Source organism: Haplochromis burtoni, unplaced genomic scaffold, assembly GCF_018398535.1.
Source record: "Haplochromis burtoni strain Fernald_Lab_line unplaced genomic scaffold, NCSU_Asbu1 Contig_1037, whole genome shotgun sequence".
NCBI classification, from domain to species: Eukaryota; Metazoa; Chordata; class Actinopteri; order Cichliformes; family Cichlidae; genus Haplochromis; species Haplochromis burtoni.
The window spans coordinates 2,783-25,877 of record NW_024583398.1 but is presented as its reverse complement, the minus strand read 5'-3'; the positions used below and the strand labels follow the sequence as shown (position 1 = coordinate 25,877).

At 40.6% G+C, this 23,095-nt stretch overlaps 2 protein-coding genes across 2 annotated transcripts in view; both read right to left on the bottom strand.

Moving 5' to 3' along the window:
• Window positions 1-18,115, bottom strand: part of LOC102295065 (protocadherin alpha-C2) — a gene marked incomplete at its 3' end in the record, with an annotated part of 22,964 nt that extends 4,849 nt beyond the window's left edge. Inside the window, 3 exon segments of the mRNA XM_005951725.3 lie at window positions 3,824-3,909; window positions 7,302-7,366; window positions 10,747-18,115. Of these exon segments, the coding sequence (XP_005951787.2) occupies window positions 3,824-3,909; window positions 7,302-7,366; window positions 10,747-13,290 (2,695 nt within the window).
• The window catches only part of LOC102295582 (protocadherin alpha-5), an 8,860-nt gene continuing 2,775 nt past the window's right edge, over window positions 17,011-23,095 (bottom strand). The window contains exon 2 of the mRNA XM_005951727.3: window positions 17,011-17,051. Coding sequence (XP_005951789.1) covers window positions 17,011-17,051 — 41 coding nt within the window. The remainder of the gene's footprint in view (window positions 17,052-23,095) is intronic.

Below are 23,095 nucleotides of genomic sequence, written 5' to 3'. Positions count from 1 at the left end.
CACACACACACACACACACACACACACACACACACACACATTAGATACACCTTAAAATAGTTCTTCTTACAGTGTTATGGCATGCCACCTTTCAGTCCCCAACTCCCAAGGCCATATGTTTTTTTAATCCAAAAATCTGCAGAACAAAGGAGTCTAACCTAATTTTATGGTCAGTATAATACCATCAGCAAATTTCCTATTTTTCATACTAAACTCATATTAAGTCAACTTAGTTTCACTACATATTTTTCTCTGATCATTATATTATAGTTTTAAGACCACTCACTTAACCAAAAAACTGCATCAAGAAATTATGACACGTGGCCTTGAATTTGACCATTAGTCTGTCGGAAAGTCTTCTTTACCTACCACCTATGCAAATGCACACTTCCTTTCAAATGAGACTGACTAACGAAGTGAATGTAAATGACGATTTTATGCTCCTATTTTCTGGAGAGCAATTATAGGATTAAGGGAAGAGGCACTAAATGAGTATAATGCAGCATCTCTCTAAACTGTCTCCCTCAGAGTTGTCCTTTTTACTTTACTCTTCAGTTAATTGTTGCCACTGTAGTTGGTCACTATTAAGTCTAAAACATTTTTCTGTTCCTCTGTGTATATGGGACATTTCAGTTTGCATGCAAGATCTAGCGTAATACAGAAAACACAAAACCTGCATCCACCTCTGCAGTACACCACCGCCCCAATGAATGTAGGTCACCCTCCTCACTCCAACTCTCACTATCTAAACATATCCCTTTCTCCTTTAACTCTCTCGTTCCCTTTTGCTCATGGAGATTTCACCTCCTCCCACTGCCCTTCACCTGATGCTACAGGGTGCTTTTTTCCTTTGCCCCCAGCGTGCTTTCTCTTCTCCATTATCTTTTGTCCCATACCATATGTTTGCACCCCCTCCCCCCAAACATAACAGCTCTCCCCACCTTCCTGCCTGCCCTGCCAATATTAGCAGCCATGAATGGTTGCTATGGAAACTACATCCTCCAGTGAAGCAGTAGGACATAAGAAGGAGTCATGGTGACAGTGCTTATGGTGATGGAAAATAATACTGGGATCACTCTGTCTCCCAGCAACATGAGACTCATATTTCTTTCTCACTTCTTCTCAATCATTCTGATCCTGCCTTCATCTTCACCTTGTCTGTTATTGTCTGATAGGATTTTTATTTCAAACCCTTTGCATTACAACCTACCCATCTCCTTCCCATCACCCTTGCTGCAGTGCTGTGCAGCTCTCTGTGCAGTCCCAATGAGTGCTTGGTTTAGTGACTAAGCTGTGATATAGACGGGGGCAGGAGACAAAGACCGAGAAGGAATGGACAAAGGAGAGGAAGAGGGAGAGTTACGCACCAAGCAGAACCCTGATTTCATTAATATGGGCCTGTTAATCTGGGCGTGGGCTATTCTCCATCTGTCACAGCAGGAGCAGCACACAAAGCAGGCAGCCAAAACACACTTAGAAGCACAGCCAAGGACTCACAGACACATTCACATACACATGAAAACACAAGACAACAAAACAGACACACAAATTGATACCGCTTTGCAAATCCGTATATACTAAATAAAAAAGAAAAAAACAGGGGCACTGTCGGCTGTCCCTCTGCGTCTCACACTGGAGCAATGAAACGGACTTTGCGGTAGACCAGCATCCTTTACTTTCACCACCCAAAATATTCTCTTAACAATCAACTCTAAAGCTGGCCTAACAAACATGATTTTTATTATAAACAGTACAGCCTATGACAGGCCACATTTAATCCTTATCTCACATTGTCTCATTTCTGAGATATTATAAAAAGAATCAACAGGAAAGTAAAAACACGAATCATTTTCATTATTTTCCTCCACTAAAACAAAATGTTTTTAATATTATCTGACATTTTTATCCCTGAATTATTCCTCTCTTTTCTATCTCGCAGGTTTTTAAGTGCCAGCAGGCTGTAAGTCCTCAGCCAAGGCAAGAAATCGATGGCACAGCGGAGGAGGATGTGCATACATGTGTGGATAGGAAGAAACAGTAGTCTCTGTGTGGGTAGTTTGTCTGCCTGCTGAGCCCACCGCCTCCTGTCTATAAAAGATACCAGGCCATGCCAGCTCCACATTCTTAATTACTACAAATCACCTCTTTATCTAAATCTAATTGCAATTTCATCCTTGCTACAACCTTCTTAATGTACATATGTCAGTGTCATTTGTTCGCCTGTCTTCACTTGCACTTTTTTCCACTATTTCTCTATTTAACTCCTAATCTTTTTGGATCCCATGATCATGACAAAAGTCAAGAGTTCACAACTGAAATCCCTCTGTTGAGGGTGCTAATTCTGTCTTCTAAATTTTAGTTATGGACACTGGAAATGCACTGCGATTGGCATTACAATACCTGTAAGAGCTCACATAAAAGCTGCCATTTAGCATTTTTGTTTTCGTGCTGTCACTGTTTGCAGGAATTGTTTCCCTATAATCTTCTTTGCAGTATTTCATTGAATAATTAACAAGGTCTTTTTCACCCTAATGAAGGCCAGATATTAAAAATGTATAATTTCCTGTTTTCTGTAAGTAAAAGGACTTCTATCTTTGAGTGGAACACTCTATTGTCATAATTGTTTAGCACATTAAGGATAAATCCCTAACTTTATGAGTCACAATGGCATAGTGGCCCTTTTGAGGCTTTTTCACTCTTGCAGGATCTGCATAATACCTGACAACAACAATAGATGACTTGCATATGATTGCATTCAGTGCAAGCAACAATGCACAGATACAATCTGATTTTTTTTATCTCAATTTTAAAAGATTACAAATGCATTTAAATATTGAAAAATGCTATTACATTTAGCTCATCCCTAATCCACATTTAAAGGAGGATGACTGTAATCATTTATAATTATGCTTCACTAATGTGTTTATGTTAATGTTTGTCCTCTGTGAATCAGTAGCTTGTGCTTCCCCAAACGTCTTGCTGATAATTCAATCAGCTATTGTCACTTTCACTTCCTCTCCTTCTCTAAATTTTTTTCTCTTCCTGCTACAAGAGAGCAGAGATATCCATCTCCACCTACCTAGCACATGTCATTTCCTTTCCCTTTGGCAGCAGGAAGCGGTAGGAGATGGTCAGGCAGTCTTGTAGATGGTATCTCTGTCTTGATCATTTTATTACAGTCCTGTATTTGATAACCACTGTACACACTCCTTGATAAGCTTTAAATGATGTGCTGTTGTTGGTGTATGACAATCTTAACTGCATGTTGTAATGGGAAAAATTCTAGTTTATTGTCACATTTATATTTAGGTGCTTAGAATTTCATTTTAGAATTTTTTATTTTTTAGGTGAAGGACACATGTGTGTCAATATGACCTGGTGTAACTGCTTAGCTATGCTCAACTGCTATGCTCAAGACCAGCCCAGGTGCTTCCTGGAAAAAGATAGTCCGAGTCCTCCCTGCCCAGCAACAACCTGGGTCAGATAAGCAACTGTCGTAACTGAAGAGATACAGAGAGTTGTTTTGTCAAGGTATAAAAGAGGAGCTGAGACATCCCAAGGACAGAGCTCTCGTGACTGTAGAACTGGGATGTTTGCATTGCATACTTTATTAACAGAAATTTCCATCATAACTGTATGAACCTGTGTCAAGAATTGTGCTTGACACAGAATCATTGAGCATTGTTTTAGACTTTCTGGACTAAACTAGCACTATGTGTATCATGGAAACCTCCCAGTATATGTATATTTAATTTTTAATCTTTAGCCAGAGGTATAATTAATTGTGCTTATTCTAGGTGGAAGTAGCTTGAGAGATTCTTACCAGCAGCACTGGAAGCAGTGGGCCAGTTCTGAACCAGAACCCCCTGGGCTCCCTGCATTACTGAGGACTCCTCCATATGCACTGAACTGAAACACACACACACACACACACACACACACACACACACACACACACACACACACACACACACATCAGCATATTAAAGATCACAAAAGTATTTTTGCACACATATTATAAACAATATCCATTAAGATAAGTTTTTTCTAATAGTATGTTAAGATTTCACATCTGAATTTCACAGCCCAAGGTATGGATTCAAAATTCAGTTTTCCTATCTCCATATGTTTCTTTTAATACACACTATAATAACAGTGGGGGTTGGTTAATGGTGCAGAAATCCCAGAACAGCTTCATTCAGATTAAGATTAAAGTAGTTACTCTACATTTTCCCAACATTTTCTGGATTATGGATTACAGATGGCTGTTCTTACATTTTCACACCAACTCTGTGGGACTCCAACACCCTCTGCTCTACTGAAAAACACCACAATCTGTGTAGTGTTAAAAAGCAACAACAGAAATTCTACTACAAACCATTGTCCAATCTCACTGTGTCTGCCTTGTCTTGAAAAGTGGAAGATTATACTGTCTGGCTCAGACATTGTGGTTTTAGTAATAAAAAAAAATATTATTTAAAAAAGAGGGCACAGTTTGGTTATGTCTACATGTCTTTAAAAGGTGTCCCAAATATCTGTTATCTAAGGATGGGAGGATGAGAGAGCCTCTGTTCAAAGGTGAATTCACCTAAAATTCACCTAAACTGTACACTTATATACCTGTGATTCATTATCCCATGGCAGGCTATCACAGCATGCAGTTGCCAATATAAAAGGATTTTACAAAAATATACATACCATCTTAATTTGCTGTTCTAAAGCATCGTTTTATTCTGCTTCTCAGCCTGCTTCTACTTTAATTCAATTCATTGATCCACACAAATTTTGGCACTGACTATAGTTCTTCTCACAATTATCAGCTTAAAAATAGATATGTAGAAAATTATTTATTTCTTTTTACAAATATCCATGTGCAGTACTTTCTGTGATTAAAACCTGTCAGTGATTGTGTTTTAAAACAAGAAATCTAATGTCTATCAGAAATCTGAACCAGAACCAGTGTAGTAAAGTAAAGTTTTGCAACTGATTATATTGTAGTTTTCTTTTCTTTTTAATACTGTGAACAGTTAAAATAGTATACATCTAGAACTAGATTATGCATTGATGCATGACGAGAAGCGATTTGGTGATGGATGGAATTTTAAGCGCTGCTAAAACACAGCATTATCGGGTACACTGATTAAATATTAAAGCACATTACAGTGGCAACAGGCAGACAGTATATATTTCACCTAATGGTAGTCTCTTTTTCTCATTTCCCTTGTAACCCTCTCCTACTGTCTGCAACCACTGTCTTATCAATTTTCAGGATTTTTCAGCCACTTATTGTTTTATTTCATAACTACTATGATCTCAAAATTAACTCATACTCTCGTACTTTTATAACACACAGGAGAAAATGTGCTTTCCCCAGGGATTAGATTAAAAAAATGAAATAGGTCACTTCTATTAAATGGTTTTTCGGGTGTTGTATCCAAAGCTTCTCACACAAGATATGATTCTGATACTGTATAAACAGATGAAAATTCCGTGATGCTTAGTGATAGTCAACCTGAAACACATCAGCGAGAGTCAGTCATGAGAAAGATTAACTATGTTAGACTGTTTCACTCAGACACATTAACTTCAATAATCCCCGCTGTAATTATGAGGGAATCTATGGAACATTAATGACACTCAGATGATGCGATGTTAATAATCTGGCATCAGATCGCATACATGAGTACATACATATTTTTATCTACAGAGATGATGTTTGAATAATGAAAAGAAACCAACACTCGATTCAGTGTTTCAGGTTGCATCTGTGTTAAGACAGATGTGCCACTCCATTCAAATACAGGTGGGACAATAGCACTGAGTATAAATAACGATTGGAGCTGTTTTAATCATACACACTATGACATGCATATACATATGCACAAGGGCCTTAGGAGAGACGAAGTGACAAAGGCAAAGTGTTTCTCAGCATGGGTGTCTTAAGCAATGTTTCTAGTTGTTTGGCATTAACACTTCTGATATTTTTTAAATGCCACCATCTGTAAGATGAGGACAGATTAATTTAGTCAAGCAATAAATGAGATAGTTAGATAGAGATAACTTTCCTACCTCATTAAACATGTAACTGTTTGTAATTATGGTGCCATCTCATAAGCATGACTCTCGATTTTGTAATTTGTAATGTGATCACTACCGTGGTCATGCAGCACACTCCCTGTCTCCTTGTAGCTATGTTTCCACCCAAAAAAACTGCCCTTCATACATCACTGACCCCTCTCTGCTTCTAACCCTCCAATCCGGTCCCCATCTGGGCATGGTAACATAGAGCAATTCCTGAGTGTATTTCTTATTGCTGTGTCTCTCTTCTCCTATAGAGTATTAAAGATTAATTATTTCTGCTTATTTGAACAAAATGCTTAAATCAAATCTAAGGTACTTCTCTAAATTCTCTAAATTTACCTTAACTATATGTTTAATAAACATAATGTACAGTGGAAAATGGTAATTAATGGGTGATGTTAAGATTAAATCCTTCCACTTAAGGCAGCACTCACATCACTGCGAAGAATGCACAAAGATAATCCTTACTGGAATTAATGAATGCAAATGCGTCACCTGGCTAAATGTTTGATATGTAGCTGGGTAGGCTTTGTTAAATATTTTACATTTTTGCCTGGTAGCCATTGGAATGGGAAAACTCCATACCCTTTACAACAGATCTCAATGTCAACTCAGTATCATTGCCCGAAAAAAGCTATTTTTTAAAAAAATATACATTATTGTCTATGCATATATTTTCTGCTTCAATTCTAAGATAATGTTTAAATAACAGCCTGCTCTAAGTAAAATAACAGACTCCCTTCAACTAATAAACTTGTAAATAACCCCAATGTACTTGCAGGTCTTTGTTTATTTTAAAATTACTCCGCATAATATGCGGAAGCATGGTAGATCAATATCTGTATATGCAGATATTTGGAGGGATAATGACACCAGCAAAACTTGTTTTTGGAAGAAGACAAGTTTAACTTGGGCTTGCATTCATTTATTTAATGTTTAGATGTTACGTCGGATAGAATTTAAATATGACACTAATCTTTTTCTATATACTATTTGGGAATAGGTTATGCAACTTCCATATATAGGGATTAATAAAATTTGTCAACTACTACAGATCAGTCATTTATAAAACTGTGCAGGAATTAATTATTGGCTTAAATCTTGAAAATATGATTTTTTTTCTTTGTTTACCTTTTGTTTTTCACCAAACATTGGAAATAAACTAGTGAGGTATGAAGAGACTTTTAGTGTAAAGTCACAAAGTAAAATTGGATCCTTACCTCTGCATTACACCTCCTGCTCTCAGGGAGGCTGAATATCTCCAGTCTGAATTTGGTGCCTTGGGCTGCAAGAGAGAGTGAGAGAAATTTAGTCTTAAGTACAGGTGAAAGCCAATACCATCTCATTAATAAGTCATGGCAACAACTCCTAGTGCAGTACACACACATTAACACACAAGCTAAGGCACCCAACCACAATCTATAGCAGCGATAGCTTGCCTCTTCGTTTGCAGAAAAATGACTGATGGATTGAATCATGTAGGTGTGCTCATGGCCTCCTATCCTCACACACTAGTTTCTTCCCCCCTCCCTCCCTACTCTCATCCATCACTTTGAAGGAAAAATGACTTTGAGAGATTTACCTCCAGCAGCCTACCAACTGTAGTGTTTCACAAAAGACCTGAAGCCACACAGACAGAATAAGTCCTCTTGGACTCAGCTGGGAGTTGTGTGTTTATCACCACTAGAACTCTTATTTCGTTTTATATATTAATGATGGACTCAAATTTCAGCTGTTAACCCAACGTCTCTTCTGCTTCCTCTCCATTCCCAGACGATTACTGGGCATGTTTTTCAGCAATGCTTAATCAGTATTTTTTTTAAGACAGTATCATCAGCTAGATTTTTCCTTCTCACCAAAGACCCACCCTTTCTACCCTGCCTCTATATATTCACCACCTACTCTTCTGTATTTGAGTTCCTTCTGTTCTGTCTTGTTTACGCTGATAAAAACCTTGAGTTTCACTGCCACACAATTTGCTTGAGTGAGTCTGACACATCTCACCATGGTAACTGTGAAGAGCCCAGTGTATATTTTACTCTACACCCACCTCCCTCTGTTAGTTCAGCCCAGTGAAGGTCACAGGTGGAGAAAGGAAGAGGGAGGGGAGGGCAGATATCAGATTAAGTCCCTCTATATTTAGACTCAGACAATTCTACAAAAGAGGGATAAATGAGCACCACAATCTCTGATTAACTGTCAGTGGTGCAATTTGTTAATGAGATCCTATTATGAGACTTCAGACACAAAGGTAAAACATCATATATCCTGAAAAAAGCAATTATAGTACTAATTGTTTGTTTGCAGCTTCCTAAGATGAGACTCGAATTGCGTCAAAATGGGCTGTTTGCAGCAACCACATAACCGAGATGAGATAGCATTTCCTCAGATCTAATCCTAAACCACTGACAAAGACAAAACAACCTGACCAAGGACACTAAATCCCCCCTGCCTGGCCATGCAGCTCATAAGAGGCCCATTTACAATCCCATTTCCTTTCAAATATGACAGATGTTCACTTGCTACTGAAGCTACATTGACCTCCATGTGTCTGCAGTGGACATTCATCACCCTTGAAATCCAATATTTGGTCTTAATGAGAGAAGCCTGGTATTCCTCCTGGAGTCTTTCAAACAGAGGATAATGTCTGCAGGGATATAGAGTGCTGTAGCATCTTTTCATACTAGGAACTAAAGGTGAACTTAATTATATGTAGACAATTGTTCACCAAAAAGCAATCAGTGAACAGATCAGTAATTTAGAAGGAAGTAAAAGACATTAGCTTGGCATTAAATACACAGTTAACGCAGGTTATTTTGCTCATTTTACTTTGTAAACAATTGAAATAAAGAGGGTAGAACAATAAATAAATAAATAAATAACCTCTACAAATAAGACCAGATTGTCCACAAATGGAACTAAACAGCTTTGCTTAATGTTCGCCCTGTTGCTACACAGCAGTGGCCAAAGGGAAACTGGTCTGCCTGGCCGGATGGTGTTTATGGGGGTAAATGAAATCACACACAGTAGACTATACACACATTAGATAGAAACATCTGGAACATAAATATGTTGGTAATTTAGTTAGTATTCCTCCTAAGGAAAAACAAACCCACAAAACTAAAGCATTCACATAGTAAATGTAAACAAAAACAAACACAACAAAGAAATAAAAACCTAAGAGAATGAGAAATCAACGCATCCTATTTCATCATTTGACAGGGAGAATATGAATTAAGTGAAGATGAAAAAACAAAATTCCCATGGGGTTTTTCGGTATATTAATTTCCTTGCCTCACAATACGTGATACATTAAGGAATAGGAATAGTGTCGCACTCCCATTTTCTCGCCTTTTCCTTTATTCTTCCCTCTCCTTCTGAGTGAACACTCCTAGCATGGATACAGAGCTCACACCTCCGCCATCAACTCTGTGTCCAATCACCTTTTATCCCCCGCCTCATCTGTGTGGAGGCAGCCAATCCACGGACAGCACTGAGAAACACATCGCTTCCATTTAATTACATATCAAGATCGAACATGACTGGCATTTAATGAGGAACACTTCAAGTGATAGCTGAACAATTACCTTTTTCTCCAGCTCTCTTTTTATCACCTAATCTCTCCTGCATTCTCTGCACTTTTCAGACAGGCTCTGGGATAAACATAATTACTAAAAAAATAATAATAATGTGCATCCAAAATAATGCCGTTTCACTATAACTACAAATGAGGCAAACAGTTCAAACTTCCACATAACAAAAAGAAAGTAGAGAAAAGAAATAAATGTATAAAATGAAGCTCTATGCTGAATGAAACTCAGTCTCTGCCTCATTTCTGTATTCTTTACTAATTCCCAGAGCCCGGCTTATTCTTTAGTACCAAAGAAGTACGTGACCAGAAGCGGATATTTTGGTGCAGTGGGACTGGGGGCTCTTACAGCTGGCAAACTGCACTATTTCACAGATTCTCTGTCTCCTTTTTTCTGTCTTTAGAGATGACCACCTATTGCCCTCTAAAACTACTGAATACTGTGGCACAAAGATGACCTTAGACAAACAGCACAGGCTGTGTGGGGTCACAGGTGAACAAGCAATGCTAAATCTACCAGTTTGTTTTGAAAACAAAATAAGTAAAGGGAAAGAAAGATACAGTGAGTGAGAGGAGGATTTGCACCTTGATGTACAGACTCAGTGTTTACTGTGAAGGACAGACACACTTCAAAATTTTAAACCGTGAATCATCAAACATTGTGACACAGGGAAAAACAATATGTAGTCTACCAAATATTCAATTAAAAACGTTAGCACCCATTCACTCAAATAACAACACAATCTAGAGAAGCAATCCACGTTGTCATACCAAACCATTATCAAGATGCAACACCTAAAGATAAGGAATGTGAAGATGAAAACTATGTGCATTAACATCATGATGAAAACAATTTCTTCATCCTAGCAGACAAAGTTAGACGAAGAGAACTAACCAATCACAGGGAGTGGCACCATGCAATATATTTTTAAAACATCACAGCCCCACAGCCCCACAGCCCCACTGCTAAAACACTGCCAAAGAGAAAACCCTGAGAATTTTCTTTTTATGGTGTGCTTCATTTAGTGCTAAAGAAATCTAAAATAACAAACACAGAGATCAGACCACAAACACACCTGAATTGCTGTTGCATCTGGCATACTGAGACGCCGTACAAATATCTGGCTCTGTCCACTGTGACTGGTGACGTAGCCTGAACCCCAAGTGCCACTATGCGGCCGTCCAGTGTTGTAGAACATAAAAGTGTCACTTCCTGATGTGGCAGTCAGGCATGTCTTGTAACAGTATGTTTTGGTGAGAGACCCGTTTCCCCGCACTTCAATATAATGTGGTTCCACTTTGAGGTCGCGTCGCAGGGCCACATTGTTGGCTTGCTGCCCTCCACCTGCAGCTCTTGCTGCGCCCCCACCTCCAGCTGCTGTAGCGCCTCCTTCTGGCACATTTTTCTTGGACACACAACAAGGGCAACAGGAGCCAGGCTGGGTACAATAGGCATGGCATCGCACAATTGCCAGCACAAAGATAGTGACCAGGAATACAAAGGTTGTGGCACTCAAGGCAATGATGAGGTAGATAGTGACACTGGAAAGCTTTAGGCCACTGTCAGCTCTGATGATGCGTTTGGTTTCAGGTGCCAACTTTGGAGGGGACTCCAACACATGTACATAGATTGTAGCGGTGGAGGAGAGTGGGGGTAGTCCATTATCGCGCACCAGTACAGTCAGAATGAAGGAGGTGGAGTTATCTTCTATGACACGCCGTGTGGTGCGGATCTCACCTGTGTACTCATGCACCTTGAACAGATCAACATCTGTGTTGGTCTGCTCCAGGGAATAAAGTAACCAAGCATTCTGCCCAGCATCACCATCCCATGCAGTAATCTTGCTAACCAACACTCCTGCTTCAACGTTCTTCATTAGTGTCTCCATAGTGCGGCTTCCATTGGCAGGTGGGTACACTATCCTGGGCACATGATCATTCTGATCCATAACGTAAACATAAACTGTGGCCACACGACTGAGGGGAGGTACACCGTTGTCCTGGGCTTTAATCTGAAAGTGAAACTCTCGCAGCTTCTCAAAGTCAAAGGCTCTCAGGGCATAGGCCTCACCTTTATCAGGTTTGATGCTGACATAGCTGGCGATAGGGATGCCATGGTTGTTGTCATTGAGGACGGTATAGGTGATCCGTGCATTTTCTCCAGCATCAGCGTCTGTGGCCTTAACAATACAGAGAGATGCACCAGGAGCATTGTTCTCTGTAATATAAACAGTATATGACGTCTGTTCAAAACGAGGTGGGTTATCATTAACATCTGCAACATCCACTTTAAAGGTCATCTGAGATGACAGGGGTGGTGTGCCTCCATCCACAGCATTGACTGTGACATTGTAGGATGAGATGGTTTCACGATCCAGGAAAGCTGATGTGACAATAGTATAGTGATTGCGGAAGGACTTGATCCTAAAAGGCAAATTGGGCATGATCTCCAGGGTTACTTGCTTGTTTGGTCCAGAGTCACGGTCAATCACACTGATCAATGCTACCACTGTGTCAGCCCGGGCATCTTCACGTACAGGGCTGGAGAGTGAAGACAGTACAATCTCAGGAATGTTGTCATTGACATCCAAAACTTCTACAACTACTTTACAGTGTACTGCTGTGGGGGCTGGCCCCTTGTCCATTGCCTGTATATACATTTCATAAGAGGTTGTCTCCTCGTAGTCTATGTTGTTTTTTACCCTAATTTCCCCTGTGTCTGTGTCCATAGAAAACATCTGTCTGACTCTTTCTGGCGTGTAACTGCTGAAAGAGTAAAAAACCTCGCCATTTAAGCCATCGTCGGGATCTGTTGCATTTAACTTGATTACAAGTGCACCCTTTGGAGAGTTTTCAGACAGTTTTACTTTGTACACAGAGTTGTCAAATGTGGGCGAGTTGTCATTAGCGTCGAGCACACGGACATTAATTTTGGCCGTGCCAGTTCGCTGTGGGGTGCCTCCATCCATTGCTGTCAGGATAAGCTGATGAGAGGGCATCTGCTCCCGGTCAAAGGACTTTTTGAGAATGAGCTCAATGTGCTTATTATTAGAGAAGGCTTTAATTGCGTCTAGAGTGAGGTGCTCGCTTGGGCTGAGTCGATACTGCTTCACAGAGTTGGAGCCGTCATCTGCATCCTGAGCGCCTTCGATGTGGAAACGAGACCCGGGCACAGCGGACTCGGACACCTCAAGCTGATATTCATCTCGAGGGAACTGCGGCGCGTTATCGTTCACGTCCAAAATCTCAACCTCCACGTTGTGCACCTCAAGCGGATTCTCTAATACTACCTCAAGGCTGCGTGAACAGGTGCCACTGAATTCACAAAATGTCTCTCGGTCAATGCGGTCACTCACCACCAGTTTCCCAGTTTTGTGGTTTATGGTGAAATATCTCCGTCCACTGTCCGATGTAATTCTGATGCGTCGAGTGGAAAGTTTTCTTAGATCCAGACCCAGATCTCGGACAATGTCACCTACCAGTGCTCCGTTCTCCAGCTCCTCTGGAATGGAGTATCGAATTTGTGCATTTGTAAGGCCACTGAGTACGACGATAACCAAATATAAAGAAAAAGGCACATTCCCTTTTACACTGTAACAGCATCGCGCCGTCACAGCCATCGCAGGCAGGCAGAATTTGCGGACGGGTTGGAGAAATCTTTCCGCCTTTTCAGCTTACTGTTGGTCCCCACCCGCCTCATTAAAAACGAGGGAACAGACCGCGCATAACTCCGACTATGTGCAGGATAAAAACCGCATCTTCACAGGTGCCTGCATGAATGAAAAATTTTCCTCCGCATCCATATTTTGCTTTGTCTGTCTGAGTGGTGTTATTAAACGAATCTATCCCTCCAGCAAGCCTGTCTCCTTTCACAGATGCCGCCTATTGCTCTCTCCCTCTCTTTCTCTCTGCGATGTGGCGATGCTGTCTGTGGGCAAAGGGGGAGGGCCAGCTTCTCGCTCAAACGACGCTGACTGCATTTCAGCACCTCCGACAAAAATAATCAAACACCGTCTAATAAAATTAAACTTCAAAAGACCAGACCTCGGTAGTTTTATCGATATGTCTATCTACAAATCAAGATAAACCTGCAGCGGCATCTGTGTACTGATTTCGAAGAAATGAACAGAATCGTTTTCCCTCTTTTTTTGTGAGTGCCACCGCCCTTTTCATTGTGTGCTGGGAAACTGATTTATGAAGCAGCCTGGAAATTAGACTTCCTCGCTGATGCAAATCCAGAACAACACAAAAACGCTTTACTCCAACGAAAAGAGATGTGTTTTGGAATAAAAGAAACACATAAATGCACCAATTTAGGAAGGGATCCACATAAAGGTGTGACACAATATTAAGTGTATTTGTTCAATATAAAGAGGGCTTTATTAACTTCAGTTTTATATCACAGAAAATACAGTGGGGGTAAGAGGAGGTGACGGGTAAACTGACCACGATTTGTCTTTTTAACCCCGTCCTAATCACGTATTAAGTGCTGCGAGACAGGTGACTTCTGTCAGAACAAACACATTTCTGTTCCTTCATGATACCGCTCTGCCCTTCAGTGACAGCTGACAATGCTTTGCACTTTAACACCACAGCTGCAGAGCCATTAGAACTGGTTCAGTCCCACATAAAAGAAAAAGCACATGACATAATAACGTTGTTAAATGGTGACCAGACTAACCGGGTCACAGGCAAATGCTCCAGATGTTAACCTATTCCACATCTGCATAAAGACAAGGCAGGGCTTTCCCCTAATAGGCAGTACAGATGTGAAGCACTTAAAGCGTTAGAAGGATTCTTGTCAACATGCACGCCTTCCCTCGGTTATCAGCATCACGTCCTCAATTAATAGCGCATAAATCTTGCAGCTACTAAAACGCTACACCAAGTTAAGTTAAGTTTCATTCATTAAATTAAATGGATTAAATTGCGCATGTGTAGCAGGTGGTAACGTTAACATCTTTTGCGGGGTGCCCTTAAATTACTTTGCTAGCTCGGTGCTCAGTAGCGCAGTTCAATGCTGCATATTTTGGTATCGATCCAATGCCAAGTAAAAAAATGTCAATACTACCAATAACAGTACTGAGACCGATATTTCTAACCTATAAAGGCAATTTATATCGGGAAGAGCAGTGTGTATTTTACGTGGTGTTTTTTTTAACCCACATAAGCAGCCCCTTACTGAGCTTAGAAGATGAGAAGTATCGATCCTATCGCGCTAGTATGGATCTGATACCAATACCAGTTGGAATCAGTATGATATTTGGCTTGATCTGCTCACCTCTGGTTCCCAGTATACACGTTAACTGAAGCTAACTGGAGCCTTGGGCCAAACGCGAATCAAAAGGACAGACAGTATTGGACGCTTTTGTCACGTGTTTGGTTGACGACTAACAGAGATTCGTGTTGAAACGTCCTGGTGAAGCCCACCAAGAATAAAAGTAATTTTCAGCAAATTCGGTGATGCATCCAGTAGAGTACCGATATCTAAAAAGTGCTAATGTGATCTGTTCACACTCTTTAAACACTAACTTGTGTAAAGTTATTCGTTGTGACGATTTGGCCTTGTGAAACCCCGAATCCTCTTCAACACGGCCACTGGGCCAAGATGAGCGTCTACCGCCCACATAATCTTTTCTCTTCCTTGGTGCTCTGCCACTGTCACCCACGCCTGGTCTGCCCACGGCGATGACAGCGTTTGGCATCTCGGGAGACAAAGAGAAGACAGTGACTCACTGGGATGCTGCTAGTGGATGAACGGATACAAGGCGACACGAATAGGTGGCGTAATTGGAGAAGCAGGCAAATGTTATGTGCGAAAGTCAGACGTTCTGTTAAAAAATGTGTTTTCACATTACGTCATTTGAATATTATTATTTTTAGTGCTAAATCCTTCGTGGATTTCTACATGTGCATTATCAACAGAGCGAGCAGCATTACTGGGTTTATATGGGTCTGCCACACTAACCGTGACATTTAGCAGATTTTCCCGCTGGGGTGTTTAAACCTTCGAGTCTGGCAATGATACAAAAATAGAGAGAGACGACGTTTATCTTATAAACAACAAACACAGAGCTGAATTTACACGTGTTCTCTGCACCGATCTTTTACATTCCTTTCCGCCCTCCTCGCCCAGCGCATTTTTTTTCTACAGCTGTCTAATACTCATTCCTGCTTCATATACGCCCATCTGTTTCAGCGTTAATTGCGTGCCTCTGAGCTCTAGATTATTTCTTTCTTTTTTCACTCATGGGTGTTGCAGATAAAGTTATCAACAATGTCCCACCTGCAAACAGACGCCTGTCACGCCTAAACAAATACTGATTTCAAAGCGCTAATTGGCTCATTTGTGTTTCCCTTTACTGCAGTTTGCGCAGTTTTTTTTAAAAATCACAGGTTATCAAAGGTTCGGTTCTCATCTATTTTTTCATTTATTTCTCCTTAAATATTCACACCTTCTGCAATCTCCAATCTGGACTGTCTCAAGCTGCGCTTCTGTCCGGCAGCCGCTGTTCCAGCTGATGACTGGCTGAGGGAGATACTGGGTTCTTACGCGTTTCGTGACGTGCAGTTTTCAACGTGCGAGCTTGTGACAAGAGAAATATTCTGACTTTGCCTTTGTTCCTTTTATTGCAGCAGAATATTAAGAGCCCCATTACATCAATTATGCAAGATGATCATGATATTAATAACATTCTCTTCAACCTCATTACTACTGTAAGCGGGTACTCTAAAAACCATTCATATTACTTGCCCTAAGAGTTTTTTTTAAGGCACACCCCATTTTAGTGAGTTAGAGCTGACAACAGAGACCCTCATAGAAAATTGTCACAATTGGGCAATCATTAAGTATAAGTCCTTGCATCATTCCCTCCGTGAACACATACAAACAAAGGCAGTCATTCCAATTTAAAGGGCATTTGTGGCTGTAGGCATTTATAAGGAAAATACCACTGTATAATAACATGGCTGTGTCTGAAGGGATGTCAGAAGATCTGTTGATCTGTCTGTTCTCTCATATTTTTTTTAAATGCCAGAAAAGTATCATTGACAATATGACCTCACTAGAAAATCGGTGCATGCAAACTCTTAGGCCTAACTAGTGGTTCTCTAATAAAGTTCAGGACATTGTAATTGGAAAAATTCAAGTTTATTCTCACATTTAGATTCAGGTGCTTAGAATTTCACTGTAGAATTTTGTATAACCTTTTATTTCTTAGGTGAAGGACATGTGTGTGTCAATATCACCTAGTATAACTGCTTTGCTATGCTCAACTGTGTTATGTGCTAACTGTTTTGCTTTGAAGAGAAAACTCCCAAGAAGACAGTGGGAGTCCTCCCTATCCAGCAACAGCCCAGGTGGGATAATCAATTGTCGCAACTGAAGAGATACAGAGAGTTGTTTTGTGAGGGTATAAAAGAGGAGCTGAGAGAACCCAAAGACAGAGATCTCATGACAGAGATCTCACATACAACTGTGATGTTGTATGTTTGTTAGCTCTCCTGCATGAAGCAATTAAAAAGCTTGGCCACAGCTGATCGCATTGCAGACTTTATTAACAAAAAATTCGACCATAATGCTCCCCAGTGTAATGCCACTGTGAGAGAAAGAAATCCTAAAGTATTAAAATCTATGTTATTCTGGGCAAATTCATATGGTGCAAAGCTTTGCTTTGAAGTCTCTTTGTGCAATATGACAGCAGTCACACTGTATTAGTATTTGCAGACGGAGACAAACACTTATAAGATTTTCATTTTTCTTAATGCTTCTTCACATAGAAGGTGAGAAGAAAAAATAGAGCAGATGTCTGTCATGAATTTTTAAAATGTTCTGAAATAAATATGGCAAACAGCTCTTTTAAGAAGCCTTTATACACCCTTAACACAGAGGAAGTGAGTAAAGGAATATCTTGTTCAACTGATTAAATTAAAAAACAAAACAGTATATTTAGGATATTTTTCACATTTGCTGTCTTAGTAAAAAAAGGAAGGTTAAAAGGCAAGGTCATTAGTGATACACATTTAAACCTTCCCCAAGCGGAAGAGGAAATCTGGGCAGGAGGGAATAGAGGTGGAAAAGACAGTGAAATTGGTCCCTCTGTTGGAATACACTGGTAGTACAAGGGTAGGACACGTGACTATCGCCCCACCGCCCAACCCCAGGCTTTTTCATTAAGCCAAAGCACTAGAGTCTAATCCCATATATGAGTGTGCATGTGTTTGAGAGAGAGGGAGGGAGCAAGGGCACAGATGTCAAGCTGCAGTGGCAGTCATTTTCTTTATCATTTTCAGTATAGTGACCTCAATGGAAAAAAGCAAGCTATAAAGCAAAGGCACCCTGCAGAGGTAAAATGAGATATAGCAATGCAGAGAATGCCAATCTCACACATACATAATTAAAATGATTTCAAAATACACATACGCGCACACACGCGCACACGTGCACACGCGCACACGCGTACTCACGCACACGCGTACTCACGCACACACACACATACACGCACAAACACACACATGCTTGTGCTGTGTGTTTTTTATAAAATGCAAAAATACAAAAAGCAAAGGCTGATGAGTGCTACTGCTGAATATATGGGCTTATCACACTGTGACAGAGTTGAATTCTCATGCTTTCTCTCCCCTGTGCTCAAGAACTTTCCCATTATAAAATCTTCAAAACAAAAGTCCCATGATAAGCCAATCCTCTTGCTCAGGTGGACACAGTAAGTGCGTGTAAAAGGCATTCTCTGGGTATGATCCCTTGCGTACCTTTTTCTAAAAAATAAAGGGTTTGAGAGGACACCAATCCATCCCTGTGGGACCCTCCAAGGGTTCTTGGTTGTCCTGATTCAGGCTGTGCATAAATCAAACAGATTTTCCTTGTGGCACTGAACAAAGCTATCAGAAAATGCAGGCAGGCTTTGGATACTTCCCTCTCAGGATGCCCTGGCTTTCCATCCTTCCCATATGGGAGGATGGAAGCCATGGTTCTGAGCATGACAAAGCTAATCTAACGACAGTGAAAAACATCCAAATGCCACTAAGAGGGAGCATGTGGGGAAGATGGGTTAGCGGAAGAGGGTGAGTAGGGGAGGGGTGGTGATAAGTTCTTCCTTTTATCTGTGACCAATTGTAAGCTTGTGATGTTCTCAGTTAGCTGCAGGGCATTTATTATATGTGCTTTTTTTTGTCCATCACATCCTCACAAACTCCCGTTTCTTTTCACCATCTCACACTCAAGGCTCTTGTCTGTGCTGCTGCATGTGACTTCCTTCAAAATCCTGTCCTATTTTGGAACAGATTCTCTAATCTCACACACTTTTCCCTCACTCGCTTTGTTCCCTAATTTTTCTGACTAGGCATTTGTGCTGCAGAAGCACTGCATCTTTGGACTGCATCCTTCCCTTTCCTCTGTCTCTGTTTCTCTCAACATATCCACCATGTTTGCTTTGTGCTTGCATCTACGTAACACATGCTGGGAAGGATGCCTGGGTGGGGGCGGGTGTATACTGGCAGCTCGCTGGAAACAGACTAGTTCATCATTTCATTATGGCTCAAACAGTCGTCATGGTAACCACAGATGGCAGCACTAACCTCACTCTGTCACAAAGGACACACCCTTGCAAAGGAGACAAACAGGAAGTGCTACATAAGATGTATGTCTGTGTGACATACAGACAAAGAGAGAACAATAAAGAACAAGGTGACATACAGACAAAGAGAGAACAATAAAGAACAATGAATGAATCTGTGCTGGTCAGTCACCCTGTGTTATAACTGAGGTGAGGGCATTTCTTTGTAATGCCTTCTATCCAACTGCTGAACTCATCAGGCATGAGTTGTTGTCATGTTGCAAGCCATAAATGCTTAGCTTCGACAACGATAATGTACTTCAAAATCAATAATTTAATAGATTTTGGAGCACCAGGGAGTACAGATAAATGTTCTGATGGTTGCCTGGATAAAAGCCTCTCCTCCTCATCCTCAGCCTATGCCCCAACCAACCGATTTAGCTGTGATTGACACTAGGTGTTGTCGGCCCCGCCCAGCCGCAGAGCCGAGTTGGGAGGGGGGGTTGAGCCTAGCGGAGCTGATACCTCGATCGGTACTGAAGCTCCCTGCCGCTACTGCCACTGCAACGAGTAGCGGAAAATTACCTGCCCCTCCCCCCATCTCTTCCTCTCTCATACACATTCACAGAGAGCTGCAGCATACAGAGCACACAAGCTAGTGGATTCCTTTACCGCAGAGAGACAGCTTCAGACATTGTGTGAATGTGTGTGTGAATGGGTGGATGACTGTGTATAGTGTAAAGCGCTTTGGGGTCCTTAGGACCAGGTAAAGTGCTATACAAATACAGGCCGTTTACCGTTTACCATTTTTTCAGGATCCACGTTGTGCAGAGAGTTTGTGCATATAGCAGAGACTGTGTCGCACACAGAGCAACGCAATCACAAATCCCAGGTTAAGTCACATAGCACTGTCATATTTAAATCACACGCTGACCCACTTATAAGTTGCACAGCCCATACTAGTCGCTCACAGTATTCAAATTGTGTCTAACAGATTTGAAAAAGAGGGAGGGAAAACCCTGGATCAGTCGTCTTCACGGTGAGCCAGCCAACGAACGGAGTTTTGACAGATCAGGCCACGCTTGTTTGGGCTGAACCACTCCCTGAAATGAGGTCATACCGTCTCAGTGACTCAAAGGATCACGGATCCGGCGTTACACAGTGTACTACCAAACGTAACTTGCATTATCTGAACATATTCCACCAGTTTAAAGCAACAGCGATATCAAATGCATACAAATGTCACGAATAGATGTAAAAAATCTAATGGGATCAAAGAATACGAGGCGCTTCTTTGCTGCTTGACACGAGCTGATTAGGGCTCTGTGCAAACATTATGGATGTTTATGAAAATATATTAGATCGTATTTGCAGTGCTCCACATGTCTGCAAAGATGGACAGTAATTCTCTGATTGTTCAGAGAAGAGGAAGGGGGGGGGAGGGGAAAGAGGATCTTGCTTCATGAGTATATATACTATTGTGTATATACACAGTTAAACGATAATAATGTGTATGTGTTAGTCCCCATAGGGAAATAGTTCCTCTGCATTTAACCCATTCACCCAGTGAAGCAGTGGGCAGCCACTAATGCAGCGCCCGGGGAGCAGTGTGTAGGGACGGTACCTTGCTCAGGGGTACCTCAGGGTAGCCGTTCAGTGGAGTCGAACCCCCACCCCTCTACCTACTGAGCTATCCCTGCCCCCTTTTTTTTTTTTTTTTTTTTTTTTTTAAGTTAAACGACTATCTATTATTAAAAAAACTATCACAGTGGCCTATAAAAGCATAACTGTGTTTAACAGTTCATCGAGTGCAAGTGCAGAGCTTGACAGCTATAATATTAAAGCAAGGAGGCATGACAGCAGTATGAGGGCAATAACACATTGCATACTAATCCATTAAAAAGTAGCCATATTAATTTTTCAAAATATTTAATAAACAATTGATTTGGGTATATTACAGCAGAGGCAGCTGTAACACTTAGTGCTTAAACTTTGATGTCGGTGCAAATAGAACTATACAGAGTCCCTTTCCTGTAGCTGTTAGATCTAACTACTGTCTCTTTATTCTCAGCTAAAGTCTTCTTATTCTGGCATCTCATTTTGTAGCAACATCAGTCACAGACACGGTAAAAGCCAAAAATACTATCTGAATAGTAATATCATGGCCTGACTTCATACATTTAAAAAATAGTTTTATTGATGATGAATAGTGCTAGGAGTGACAGACTTTACCTGTTAACTGCCTAGCAAAAACAGCAACAACAAAAAAACAAAAAAACAAAATAAGACACCTCATCGGAAAAAACCCCCAAAACATTGAAACTACACTCTGGAAGCAGATATTAAGTTAAAAACTTCTTTAAGCATTATGTACAGATGTAAAGAAATAATATGAGGCTAATAATAATCTATATCATCATAAGAAAATAGCGACATTTCCATAAAAGCATCACCCTTTTCGATCTGTTTGGGTAATGCAAAATCATGAAATCAAAATGCTTTTGATTTGAGTCTATAGCCAAATCTTAATTATAGAAAAGCCATAAAGCAGGACAGGGTACATCTTCAAATGGAACTAAACTGAGTGGAATAAAAGTAAATATACACACAGAAGCAGGAGTTACTGAGCTAAACTGAATTTCTAAATAGTATTAGCTTAGAGAATGGCTGCAATACAGTTTGGAGCCACCAGCGGCAGCACTGAGCTCAGTGCCGGTCAGCTCTGCTCTGCTAACCTGGTGTTGCCAAGCGAAGAAGTTTTTAAAAATGTCACATACGAACTGTATTCGCGCTCACGGAGAATAGTTTCTCTGCATGACAGAAAAAAGCAGTCGAGTTTCTGCTTCATTCAATTCCTCCGATAAGTTTTTGTTTCCTCTTTGCTTCCATTAGTAACCGAATGACCACGAACTATGATGGATTATCAGAAGATTGCTTCAGACTTGTCAGGACAGTAACTCATCACAACCACCTCTGCAAAATCACTTTCTACTCCAAGAAAACAGTAAGTGTGTTAAAACTCTCTTTGCTCTCTTTGGTAGCAGCGAAGTCTCAAATAAGCATTTTTTTTTCTCAAATCAAAGCTGTTTACGGCATATCAGTTGTCTTATGTTTAAATAGATTTTTGATCCCTTTTGCAGCTGCTGTGGCTATCTGTCTACCTGTTGTGAATGAGCAAACAACGTTAGAAATGACATTTCAAGCTCCATAGATTGTGAATATTGTTACTATTGTTCTTCTGGCTAGTTTTTCGTAACATGGGTGCTAGCAACCGATTTAGTAAAAGCCCACGTCGGTAGCGGAGACTATGATATCATTGTTCACGTGTTTTGTTATGGATAAGGTCCTGCTAGATCCTGATCCCGTAATTTCTCGTGAAACCCCTAAAAACTGTGGCAAAACCGGTATTAAAATGTATATGGTCAGTGAACGCTCCCTTCGTACCGAGTCGGAGCACTGCATTGAGAATGGAGTGAGTACACTGAATGTTATTGTTGTGCTGAGATTCCACACAACACCAACAGTAAGACTTCCTGTATCCACGTTAGACTTCTTCGGCTCTCGTGAGCTTTTAAACGAATTCCTTCTGCAATGCAATGTAGTCTAATTGCTTAATTTACGCTATTAGTCTATTTATCGTCTTTGTATTAACCAATATAATAATTATATAGATTTTTTTTTAAATTTCTAATGTTTTAAATGGCTATGTACCCCAGTGTAGGGTGATGCAGTAAATATTGCAAAATAGTTCTAACGGGCGCCCATGATTTCAGCACCAAGGACAGTGCTCATAATAATGTCTCATACCAAACGCCTTCAGATAGAGCAGTAAGCGATTTTAATACTCGATTTTATA